Below are 13,778 nucleotides of genomic sequence, written 5' to 3' on the forward strand. Positions count from 1 at the left end.
ATGTTTAAGACGGTGTCTCCATCTATTCTCCGCCTGGTTGTGCTTACTTTGTTATTTATAGAAGGCCAAATGAACTGATTTAAGGCCACTCCAGAGAAACTTCCAACTGTTTTTTAAAATTCCCATATGGCACAGAAATTAAACAGAGATCTTTTTCTTTTATTTAAAAAAATCATAATTTAAAATATGAGAAGCTAGAAAGCAGCCCAAGGTAAAAATGGATAGAGTTTAAAAACCAGTTCATGGGGCTTCCCTGGTGGCGCAGTGGTTGAGAGTCCGCCTGCCGATGCAGGGGACAGGGGTTCGTGCCCCGGTCCGGGAAGATCCCACATGCCGCGGAGCGGCTGGGCCCGTGAGCCATGGCCACTGAGCCTGCGCATCCGGAGCCTCTGCTCCGCAACGTGAGAGGCCACAACAGTGAAAGGCCCGCATACCACAAAAAAAAAAAAAAAAAAAAACCAGTTCATGTGAAATGGTTATTGAGTTAGTTTACACCTTGCCAATTAAAGTTCAATGTAGTGCAAGCAGATTGCTTAATTTATTTTCTTTAAGATTCCCCACTTGCTCAGTGATTTCATCATTACTGAGAAGACCACAGACCTTTCCAGTCTCAAGCATTGTTGACATCATTGATTACTCAGTATCACTTATATTTCTCTGCTCAACCACTAGTCTAGTTGCCTGTAAATCTCCAGATCAACTCTTCTTACACAAGCCCTTTCTCTCCAGTGTCACGGACACAGCCTTCCTTCATTCTTGTCATCTCTTCCTCTGTTTCCTTTGATTTTAACTTCTCCCCTCCTGAAAATCTGATCAACATTTCCCCACTTTATAAACATATCATTTCATTCCTCAAAAAATAATAGTTTCCAATTTTATGCTAGTAAATGTGAAAAAAATTAGACACTTCACTTCTCTAAATTATACTCATACCTGCTTTGTGAATTGCATCAGTTTGTTGCTCCTAAGTAAATTTTTGTGCAGTTTGGGCACCAATGGAATTTGAACCAACAAAGGCTTCTCATCTTCCCCAAAATGCTTTTCTTTTAAACACTTTCGTGGAATCTTTTCCAGCAGAATCAAATGTAAACTGAATTAACATCGAACTCATATGTCTCTGATATAAGTAAGGATAATGCTAACATGGATATTTGTAATGAATGGACATCACACATCATTAAATCACTTCGCCTGTTTGGCTTGAAAGACCTTGGGAGTTCTCTGTAGATTTGTAAATCCTCATACATAGTAAAATGTTCTGTCCCACCTACCACATGGGCCTTGGTCTTAGTTTACTAAATTATGGCTTGATTTTGGATGCTTAGGCACAAATTCATCAGCCAACATATATTGTTAAACTGAATTATAACCTGTAGATTTCAACTCGGGACATGTGTTCACAAAATGTGGTGAATGAGGGATTATTCTTTAGTTCTCTAGTGAACCGGAACAAATTATTTCATACACATGGCATCTAAATCCTTTAGCAAGAATTGCAGGTAAAAGTAGGATCATGAAAGAAGAAGACGTTTGATATCCTTGAATTTTTTCTAATACAGAGGGGAAATGACTCCACATTTACTTCTGTGTTCATTGCCACTGGATCAACAGCCAACTGCGTTTTGGAACTCAGGCCGTGTGAACGGTTTCTCTGATGCAGCCCAACTGCAACATTTTTCTATTCCATACTAGGTAAATCAAAGCTTCAAATCTGATCATTTAAAATGACAGTTGAAATGACAATCTATTTGTGGATTAAAAATGGAAACTGCTCAGGCTTAGGCTGGAGGTTGGCTAATGGAATACATGATATTGGGCTGAAATGCATTATAATTGGCCTCCAGGTACCTCTAGATTTTGATGGCTTGTTCCATTTCTGGTTAAACTGGATTATTTAATAGACATTAAGTAGCATTAGGTACTATTTTCCTTAATGTTATTCTTAATGCTATTTTATTTTATTTTATTTATTTATTTGCGGTATGCGGGCCTCTCCCGTTGCGGAGCACAGGCTCCGGACGCGCAAGCTCAGCGGCCATGGCTCACGGGCCCAGCCGCTCTGCGGCATGTGGGATCTTCCTGGACCGGGGCACGAACCCGTGTCCCCTGAATCGGCAGGCAGACTCTCAACCACTGCGCCACAAGGGAAGCCCTGCTATTTTATTATTATTATTTCTTAATGTTGTTTTCTTAAATGCTATGTAGAAATAGTATTCCGAATAGTAATCTGAGTAGTTTTCACATTTTCCCTTTTGCTAGAAATGAGACTGTATAATCATTCCTGTTACCATCGTTTTACAAAGGAAAAAAACCCTGCCTATTTAATTAAGCCTCGAATTTTTCTGATTTAGATGACTGAAAACTTTTAAAAAAATCCCTTGTTTCTGTAGGCTGACAGTTCACCTCCTCCCCTTTCCTCACAGGATCCAATTCTAAAGCAGTTGTGAATTGTCTTGTAGGTGTCTCTCTGTGTTCAGGATGGATTGAAGAGCACGGAACGAATGTCCTGATGGAGTGGTTGACCCATCCATCTTAAGAATGATTATATAAAATTCTTACATTTCAAACAATCTGGGAACAAATGCTTGTGCTCTCTCCATTATTTATGGAGTCTTTCTCTCAGGTGATTTATCATTTTTATTTGTCAGACCCAACAGGTGGACCCAACTTTTGGTAAAAGAGAGGCATTTAATGTACTCTCTCAGCATTCGCGTTTAAGATTTCCTACTGGTAACGATTTTGAGATGAGTTGAGCATTTTCCAGCCGAATGCATTAAAAAACATTTATTTCATTGGAAAATTGGAGTCCAAAATAAATTTCTTCATTTGATCTCAAGTACTTTAGTTCTTCTCTAGCATCAAAGAAAGTTGAAAGTGGATTAGAGTCATTTTTCTATATAAATAAAGTTAAAGAATTTATCTTAAAAATTAAAATAAAGATACATTTATGTATTACTGAAATGGATAACAAAAGCTAATCATTATTTATTATTGGAGAAGATATTCCAAAGAGATGCCAAAGTATAATAGCAATATATTTATAAACTTAATAAAATTAGAATTTGACCCACCTATATTCTGTAAAAACAAGTTTAACAGTGTATATATTTACTCCTAACTTCAATAACTTTCACAGAAGTTATTTATTTTGGAGAAACACTTTCAAAACTTTACTGACTTTTGGATGGCAATGTGAAATCACTAAACCAACATTACAAGGAGATAAGCTTTATTGCTATTCTTTGAAACACAGGTATGATGAGTTCAAGACCTCTTTCCACTCATTTTCTGGAACACTAGATTTTACCAGTTGATATATACAGAAGTGCCCATTTCAATAAAAATTACATGGGTAGGGAAATGAGAAAATTGCTCTTAGGATGTGTATATCTCTTAAAATGGGTTCCTGTTTTTTAATGAAATGTGTGGCACTATCTAAATCCAAAGTAAAGAAGATGCTGAACATTTTTTCACCTTAATTTCCATCCCTTTGGTTGGTACAGTCATAGCTTTAGCACATTTTAATTTTTTTTCTGTTTTCTGTGGAGGCCTGTTAATTGCTGTTCTCATTGCATTATTCTCTCTCAAAAGGTCACCGTCTCCCTAAGTCAGCCATTAGTAGCTACTTTGATATTGCATTTTCCGTTCATAGAAAAAGTTGAGCAGAATATTCCAAATATTTGGTCACAAAAGTGCTATCAGTAAAATATATATATATGCTTGTGTGTGTATCTCATGTGCCATTTTACATGCTATTGTACTAAAATTTATGTATATTATAAAATATACACAACATAAAATTTTATTTTATTTTATTTTGGCTGTGCCGCACAGCTTGTGGGATCTTAGCTCCACATCACAAAATTTTAAAAGAAGTATTCCCATAACCCAATAAACCACACTGACACACTCTGAAGTAAGTACAATCCAACTCTGAAGACCAGTTAGAGACTATTTTTCAACATGTTCCAAACGGTTATACCACATTTATTTCTGTTCTGTCCAACTATTTTGCCAATGCTTGTGATCACTAAGGAAGTCATTGAAGATACATTTTTATTCTTCACTTTCTGTAAAAATAACATTTTACTTCCCTCTCAGGAACTATAACATCTCCCCCTACAATGATCATAGTCAGTTCGGGGAGGTCCTGGGTACCTCCATGCCAGAATTTTAGGAAGGAAAGAGAACTTCTTGAATATATCTTCAAAAAAATACAAGGTGTCCTCAAATTTGGACCTGAACTGACAACTCTTACTTGTCAGGAACTGAGTTTATATTCTTAAAAGAAATGTGCAGCCTATGAGGACAAACCACTTTCATCTACAAATGCATTTTAGGAGAGAAGTGATCCGATACGTTAAGCTTCTATTTAGTTCAAGTCAACTTGCAGAGGTTCTATATATATCTTTTCATTTTTAATATCTCTTTTTGAATGTAAGCTCCTTAGCACCACGTGGTAGACATGATGGGGGGTGCTGTGCAGGTGAGAGTTGAAGCCTGAAGAGTTCCACTGTTGTATTGAGTAGGTCGTGAGTGGTAATTGTAAGACTCAACCTCTGTCTGTCTCCAATGGCTAATCACGTGTTCTTCCCTCTGGTTCTTGATGCTTCTGCTGATTAATTCACAGTCATCAGCACTCTTGGATATCTGCCCTCAAGGTATTGTTTCAAATGAGCAGTAAACCAACTCTAAAGTAATCAATACATTTCATGGGCAGCTTTTAGTTTATGTACCCTCCATATCATTTAGTATCAATTATCTTCTGAAAGTTCTCTGCTCTTTATACTTACTTATATGCATTTTCCTCCCAGATATTGATTCTATATCAAGAAATATAGAATGAGCGGCCCTTTCAGATCTTTAGATTGGGGTGATTGGGATTAAATTGCTTTCAGCAAATTTTAAACTTGCCTATTGCACCATGGAGTCCTGAAGACTGGAATAGGCTCTCAGGCTCTGGATAACTGGAGTTAATTGTGTTTTCATGTTGACCAAAAAGTGCTTACTCACTGACACACCAGGAAACTTCAAAGAGCTACAGGCAGGCAAATCCCTTACCATCAACACTTTATATAAAATGGGTCTTATAGACTAAGCCTGTGATTAAAGGAAAAGTTTTCAGAATCAATAGAAATGTCTACGTGCATGAGCACAATATAAATTGTGACGCACTCAGGGCCCTGTCAGGAGATAAAAACGTTAAGTTATTTAGCTTGAGAATGAAGAAACTAAACAAGATTGAAAGGAGATTTAATAAATCTTCAACTGTATGGGGGACATTATTATATAGACAATATCGTCAAGCTGTTCTTCATTTCTAGTGAGATCAAAATTTGAGATTAACTTCAGGATAAGGGATTTAGATTAAGTTGACAGAAGAACAGCTTGACGGTTATGGTTCTGATTTTAGAAGAAGTCACTAGGAGAATAATGAAGGACATTGCAGTAATAAATTATCACTATCTGTGAATGGTTTATTGTTCTGCAATCAGCCAGAGGAGTCAACAGTTAGCCCAATTCAACAGATATTTATCAACCATGATTTGCTAAAAGAATCTGCAGTTTGATAGAGAAAAAGGACAAATGTACCAATAACCACTGTACAGGGCAGATTTTGAAAATAAAGATCTTCCTTGATTTACAATGGGGTTACAGCCCAATAAACCCATTGTAAGTTGAAAATATCATAAGTTGAAAATGCATTTAATACATCTAACATACTGAACATCATAGCTTAACCTAATCTACCTTAAACATGCTCAGAACACTTACATTCGTCTATGGTTGGGCAAAATCATCTAACAAAAGCTTATTTTACAATAAACTGTTGAATATCTCATGTACTTTATTGAATACTGCACTGAAAGTGAAAAACAAAATGGTTGTAAGTGTACTGGCTGTTTCCCTCTTGACCATGTGGCTGACTGGGAGTGGCGCTGCCCAGCATCACAAGGGAGCGTCACAGCGTATTGCTAGCTGGGAAACGATCAAAATTCAAAATTTGAAGTATGGTTTCTTCTAAATGTGTATTGTTTCCACACCATTGTAAAGTGAAAAAATCACAAATTGTTTCATCGTAAGTCAAGGACCATCCGTATAACAACGGGGAAGTGGCTTAGGAATTCAGGAAAGAAAGAAAACCTATATTTTTGAGGAAATCAAGAAAGAGTTCACACTGAATATCACTGAAGATTAACCTTGACAAAAAAATGTAATTTAACGGATGAAAAAGTGGTGTGGTATAGTTGTGTGTGAGTGTGTGTGTGTGTTTGAGGATAGGGAAGTAAATTCCAATCAAGGAAAGGATATAAGCAAAAACACAAAAATGATGTACGTGAAAGAGAGGGTAGCTGAGTTCATTTGAAATATAGGGCAAGTTAAAGCTAGTAGATTCTCTCCCCTTGGGAGAGAATCCAGAGGGAAGAGGGCCAAGAAAGAACTTGGATTAAGAAGGCAAAAGGAGGAAAAGAATCATATGGAAAATGCTCAAATGCTAGTTCATTAACTCAGTCATTCTTTCAACAAGTATTTGTTGAAGACCTGCTGTGAGGCAAGCACTGAAGCTTCAGGTGACTAAATATTTCCCATGGGGCTTGTGATCTACAGGCAGATATCACTGATTAAATGATGATGCAAATCATATGGAAGTACAGCTGGAATAAATGCTGCAAAAGAGAGGAGCTGATGGGGAAGGCCAGGTTAGGGTAGTGAAGGAAAGGATGGTATGAGATAAGACTGAAGAAGTAGGCATAAACCTACCCTATGGAGAATTTAGGGAATGGGAAGTCTTTAAAGGGATTTAAATATGTGGGTGACATAAACATACCTGCATTTAGGAAAAAAAAAAAAAATCACCAGTGGTCCAGTGTGGAGAATAGATGACAGAGGGCAAGTTGGGAAGGTGAGTTGAAATGTGTTTCAGTATTATGGTAGCTTGGTCCAGAGTTGTGGCTCTGAAGACGGAGAAAAGTGAAACAATAGAGACCTAGTTTGAAGAGTAAATGGATGTGTTGCAGGTGCCACTAACAAGACTTGTTACCAGGGTGGATGAAGAGGTTGAGAGATGGTTGGTTCCTAGATAGATCTGTTTTGTGCAGTTTATAGAATGGTGATGCCATTTAGAGACACGGCAATTGATGGAGAGATAGGTTTCCAGTGGGACATCATGATTTCAATTTAAGAAATGTTGAGTTTGAGCTGCCCTTGCGATTTCAAGTAGATGGCTTAATAGGCATTTGGATATATGAGACTGAAGCTCAGATGATCTGGAATTAAGATATAAATATGTACATCTCCTACGTGAAAATATAATTAAACTATGGGTATAAATGAGATTACTCGGGGAAAGAGTATGACATAGAATAAGAAAAGAAGAGGGCCTAGGATCAGGTCTTGAGAAACACTGTTGAGAGCTATCAATCAGAAACCATATCATTAGCTACTGAAAAAAGCAAAGGATTTGCCTTCTTAAAATCTGAATAAAGTTCATCCTTGAAATCAGAAGTATAATGAGCATTTAAGTAAGGAGAACTGATAACCACATGTTCTGCATTTAAATTTTAGAAAAGAATGAATTACCTTTCTCTCCTTCACTATCAAATGACAATCTCCTTCTGCGTAGTTTACAGTTGTCTCCTTCAGAATCATTCATGGACTGGGATTGTAATAAGAGATCAGCCTTTGTTAATGGAACGTGAAGATAAAATGGAAGATTATTCAATTTGAACACAATGTATCATCAGTAAACTCTTTACTATTTCATATTATTTCAACCACTTTGAGACTTAATTATTAGATTGCAGGCAGATAGCTACAATACTTTGCTTAATGGTTTTCTCTAAATTATAAAATAGTCTGCTAGAATAATCCTAGTAGTTTCTCCACCTAATGGGGAAATCAGAGTTGTAGAAGTTATTTATCAGAAATGTTTGGGGATGATGTTGTCAACATTTAGAGACAACATATTCCTTCATGTGGAATATATTTCATGTAACTTGGTAAAGTTAAAATAAAAATAATAATAATTTAAAAAATTGCAGAATCTGCATTACTGCAGAGAAAAAAGTGTAAACTAATTATAATTAGCTATGATGTTTAAATTACATGGTAATGATGGCAAGGTTAAATTTCACAAGAATAAATATAAGGTTGAATTCAATAAACACTATGCTCTGAACCCTTGATTACTTTGTTCCCCATTCCTCCTTCATCCCTCTCTTGTAAACAAAACTGGAAGTTTCCAAATATTTTTTTGGTTGCTGCCTAAACTTTTTATGTAAATAAGTTATCTGAGGTAGATGCCTGTTGTTTTTAAAAGCAAAGTAAGAATGAGGTTGGTGATCTCAAACTGCAATTTGATAGAATTCTGAATTAAAATCATTATAAAAAGAATATACTCTTGGTAACGAACCTCTTACCACCTAATTATTTTTCAACTTTTCAGCTTTTTGAAAAGAAGTAACTATCTGAGCTGGTGCTTCAGGTTATCGAATGGTACTCTTGTGACCTTAAAATCTTTGTCTCTCACAGCACCCTGGGAATGACTGTAACTCCAGGGAGAATGAAATATACCCCGTTTTACCTAACTCTTGACTTGAGGATCTTTTATTTGTTAGCATTAAAATACACTGGCAAGTGTCAAAACATTTGGTTTCTGACAAAAAAGTATTTAGAATTGGAGTTGGGGTTATGAGGTTTGGGGGGAAGGGGATGGAGGAATAACCTAGTAATAAATTGTGGGCTGCAAGATAAAGTCTATATTCTTAGAATACTCGTAGGTCATAAGGAAACATTTTCATAGTGGAAGAAGGTGAGGGATATAAGGGTTACACTCTCAAAATTCATCCTAGGTGAAATCATATGTAGAATTATTTAAAATATTATTTCTAGTAGAGTAAATGTTCTTCATTCTGTAGCATTAATTTTGACTCAGGTATAAGCCTGATTAATTTATACTTCTGCAATTTAGAAATTGTGTTAAATATGGGCCTAAATTTTAAGAGTTTAACTTCTTCATAATTATTGAAAAGATATCGGTAAACAGTTTATGGTGTAAATAATAGCTGAGAGAATATTTTAACCTCTTTATAAGATAAACTCTTCTAGGCAATTTTCAATAGACTAGAATCACCCATTTATTACAAATAATTGTCACACTTAATATAAACCAAGGCTATTATAAATCAAATATGTCACCCAAGAGTTCCTAAAAGGTCAAATTTAATTGAACTACCTAAAATTATTCAATATACTTGAAAGAAATTAGACTGAATTCCTTCTTTACAATTGAGAAATTCCAATATTAAGTTAGCTTTTCCTTTCAAATATTCACAATTGCTTAAGTTTTTCTACACTATTCCACTTGATCTTTCAGAGGTATTTGGGCAATCCAAGAATAAAATAAAATGTCAGAGTACAAAAGTAAGCAGGCAACATATACCTTTGCACTTTCATGCCTTAGGTTGAAAGTCAACTCTAGGTTTGTGAGAAAGTGATCAGAAAACTCAGGATACATGTCCAAAACCTCTAGCAAGTCTTCTCTCTGGATCTTATGCAAGTCACAGTACGTGAGAGCTCTTACATCTGCATTAGACTTTCCAGGTTTGGCATAAAGATGAACCATTTCTCCAAATATATCATTTTTTCCTAAAAAAGATAAAAGGAGAAAAGGAAAAAAAGGAAATAAAAGGAATCTGAACTTAATGTTTTCCTTCTGAAAGTAGAAGGGGACCACTGACCAATCCCTGAACCAAAAATTTCATAGGTAAGACCCTACAGGCAACAGACACTTGGGCAGCAAAATTCCAGTACCTCGTACTGGCTGCCCCAGTCATGTTTGTTCACTGACCGGAATTTTGTCTCTTAGAGCACTGGTCCTGGTATAATCCCCATTACTTCCTTGCTTTGATTCTTTGGCTAAGCATCTGGAATGCAGCAAACACGGCTCTAGTCTGCTATGCCACACATTGCTAGAAAAGAGTCTTGCCAATAGTAGGTGTGGTCTAATTTTGTCAACCTAGGAATATGGGAAAGGCTGTGGAGAGTCAAATTTTAAAACTTTCTATCTCAGGATGGTCTTGGGAGGTGATGCCAAACATGGGGTTTTGGTGGAACTCTTTTAACACTTAGAGGACTAAGGGTACAATTTGAACATACCCTGTTTCCTTTAGTAACCACTTTTGGATTTGCCCTTAATAAGGTTGCCCAATTGTTTAATAAATCTAGTTACATTTTCTCAAAAAAAAATACAGTCATGCTTTTTTACTATATGGCCTTATGGCCTTTCTTCTAAAAGTGTGCCCTTCCTGCTTTTTTGCCAAACCTGGGGTTATTTCACTGTCTGGCTTCTGATGGGCACCCTCCGCATCCCCTCTGCCTAGCCACGTGTCACCTCTTTCCTAGGTGCCCTTCAGTGACGAGGATGATAATGACAGCAACAACAAACGCTGAGGACTAAGTAGGTATCAGGCACTGTGTCAAATGCTTAGGTGTATTATCTCACTTGATCCCCAAAATAACCTCATGAAAAAATTACTAATTATTATCCAAATTTTATGAATATGGAAAGAAGATTAAAGAGAGTAAACGGATTAGGTCAAGGTCACCTTCTTAGTTGGGTGAAGTAAAGGGAGGGAGAGAGTGGCCATGACTAAATCCCATGCATTCTGACTCCAGTCATAATCTTTGCACCCTTGATATATTTCATCTTCTCCCAATATTTTCCCTGAAAGTCACGGCCACTTAGATTTTTCTGTCTGTGAATGTCAAGGCACTTAAAAATCATACCTATGGAATACATGCGTAATAACTACTGATGGATTATTGATTACATAACTTTTTTTTTTTTTTTTTTTTTTTTTTTTGCGGTACGCGGGCTTCTCACTGTTGTGGCCTCTCCCATTGTGGAGCACAGGCTCCGGACGCGCAGGCTCAGCGGCCATGGCTCACGGGCCCAGCCGCTTCGCGGCATGTGGGATCTTCCCGGATTGGGGCACGAACCCGTGTCCCCTGCATCGGCAGGCAGACTCTCAACCACTGCGCCACCAGGGAAGCCCTGATTACATAACTTTTAAAGGTAGTCAATGGCAGCGTAAAATGTACCTTCTTACATATATCCTGAAGCTTCTTTTCAGATTTAGAAAAAACTCCCTGGATCTGTTACTGTAGTTTTTGGTAGACAAGTTCATATATACCCGACTATGGAAACTACCAAGACTTTTAAACAATAATGTTCATGTAAAAGAAAAATGCTATAATGTTCTTATTCTAAATGTGAATATAATGGGGAGAAATCAGATGCCATATCTTTATAAGAAAAATTAACATTGGAGAGAATACATTAACTGTAGTTTAAATAAATACTTAGCTTTTCAAAATAGAATAAATAATCACTATTTCTGAGGATTTTAAGTGCAGATTTACATGGAAATGGAGACAGAAAAGGAGAATCTCTTGAAATTCTTTATACTTTTGATACTTCAGTATAGATATTATCAGAGAAAAGCTCTGAACTAAATTCAGCATGAGCTCCGTATTTTAATTAGCTACGTGACTGTAAATGAGCAAAAGGTAAAAAATTATTATTTTATAAAGCAACAAGGCTTGTTACCTTCCTGTAGAAGTTAGGGATGGCTGATTTGAAGATCAGGAATGCAATGATGTGTGCTCCTTCCCTGGCAACATACTAGAGCAAACTGTCAAAGCCAAATCTGGTGAAAATCCCACTTTATTGTTTAGCTGCTAAGTGATTTAGAATATGTTTTTAGCCTGCTTATTGGATCGTAAACCAAATTGTGCATCTGGTCAATTTTGAAAAAATTTTCAAAAGGCTCTCATAATAAAATTATCAAAATAAATAGGAATCTCTCAAACATCTTCATTCATGTATTGGGTCCTGTGCTATGCCCATTTTGGTTCCGCGTAGCAGTGAAGAAAACAGACAATATCCTTGTCCTTTCGGATGTTAACATCAAGAGTCAAGGGAAAGGAAATCACTGACTTATGTGCTTGTTATTTAAATAGAACCAGATTTAATCTGCAGGAAAAAAGAAGTGCACATGTTCACAATCATTGGGGGTGGGTATTCTCATGGGGAGACGGAGGCTTAAACATACTGGCTAGGGGATATGAGAGGACAACAACTGATCTAGTTTCTCTCTGCTCCCTTGTTCTTCCCCATTGTTCTAATATTCTAAAGAAATCTTACAAGTTCGCAACGACTAAATTTATTTTTGAAGAGGCAGATTGGACAGATGGACTTTCTTTTGCACCCAAACCAGTTTAACTTATTACTAATTTTCATCTCCTCACCACTTTTATCCCTAGGTGTTAAGTTTATAGCCCTATATTATCCAGGTAAGGACTCATATAATTCTGTTTGATGGGACACAGCAGGTAAAGTGCACAGCAAGTAGATGAAATTCATCAACATATAAACCCACTTCACGACAGGGCATTGGCACATGCTAGCAAGTATGCTTACTACGTATATATTTTATTTAAGGTGATAAGATCTCAGCATGAATCCAAGATCCTCTAACATGAAAAGGAAAATGCTGACTATTTTCATATATCTGGCCTCAAAAGCTTAAGTAGGTGCCAAGATGGAAGCATTTACACACCAGAGAAAAAGTGAGACAGTCAAGAAAACATATTTTCTGCACGGTTAATTTGATTTGAATTGAATTTTAAATAAAGCTTTAATATTACTCATCAGTCTTAGTACTCATAAATAAATAGGAAAGCCCTCTTTTCTATCATTTTAAACTATGCATTGCACTAGCTAATAACTGAATTTGTGACTATCCAATTCTAAAACACTCACCCAGAATAGCTACCACAATGTCATCTTTGAGGATTTCAATGGAGCCTCTGGATAAGAAATAAAGTGCAGTGAGGACGTCCCCACAGTGAACCAGGGTATCTCCTGGAGGTGCATGGGTGGTCTTGAACTTCATTGCCAAAGCTCTAAGGCAACCTTTACTTGCCCCTCGAAAGGCTTTGCAGTTTTGCAGCAAAGTCTGGTTGAGATGTAGACAAATGTCAGCTTGTAAACATTCTGGGAAACCCTTTAGGACCTGAAGAAAAAAAAAGAAAGAGTTTCATACTACCAGCGCACAGGGTTACCTCCACCTGAAATAAAGTATATTTCGCGTTCACAGAACCGCAGGTGTAGTAAATGTCACAAAGGAGTTCTTACAATGCTGCTACCTCGCCTGCCTTAATGAATACTTGCTTTGCTGAACATGTCAGAATTTTAACTCAAATACTTGTTCTCTGAATTAACTGCAGGCATTCAGACGCAACACAAATGCTGCCTCATTAAAATGTAATGCCTACAACGTTTCACACTGCTTCTCATTTCCTGCATTGTTATGTAGCACCATACTGTGCACAGATATAATGCAATGTGACAATTAATAAGACATAACTAATGAAAGGTGGTACAACTAGAAAGACAACCTTTAGAAGGAATCTCAAGTCAATTTGGACTACTATCTCTGGTACACATCTTCGTTATAATTAGGAAAAATAATGATTCTGAAATAGCCACGGTATTTGTGTCATATACCAGACAGTGTCATATACCATATTGTTAGACCTTAGCTAACAATACTTGGAATATTTATGTTTCATATGCACATTATTAGTACTAAATATTTTGATAAGCACTGAAAATAGAGAAAGGGAAGGAGAACAGCAAACGTACTTTAAAACTGTAGTTCAGTTTTCAGAAATGGAAATTGTGCCAGAAGTTACGATGCATACATAAACCT

At 36.6% G+C, this 13,778-nt stretch overlaps 1 protein-coding gene across 1 annotated transcript in view; it reads right to left on the reverse strand.

Annotated features, from left to right (window-relative positions):
• Nucleotides 1-13,778, reverse strand: part of KCNH7 (potassium voltage-gated channel subfamily H member 7) — a 465,137-nt gene that overhangs the window by 28,120 nt on the left and 423,239 nt on the right. The window contains exons 10-12 of the mRNA XM_049712063.1: nucleotides 12,827-13,079; nucleotides 9,443-9,648; nucleotides 7,582-7,681 (exon numbers count right to left, since the gene is read on the reverse strand). Coding sequence (XP_049568020.1) covers nucleotides 7,582-7,681; nucleotides 9,443-9,648; nucleotides 12,827-13,079 — 559 coding nt within the window. The remainder of the gene's footprint in view (nucleotides 1-7,581; nucleotides 7,682-9,442; nucleotides 9,649-12,826; nucleotides 13,080-13,778) is intronic.

This window comes from Orcinus orca, chromosome 7 (genome assembly GCF_937001465.1).
Source record: "Orcinus orca chromosome 7, mOrcOrc1.1, whole genome shotgun sequence".
Lineage (NCBI taxonomy): Eukaryota > Metazoa > Chordata > Mammalia > Artiodactyla > Delphinidae > Orcinus > Orcinus orca.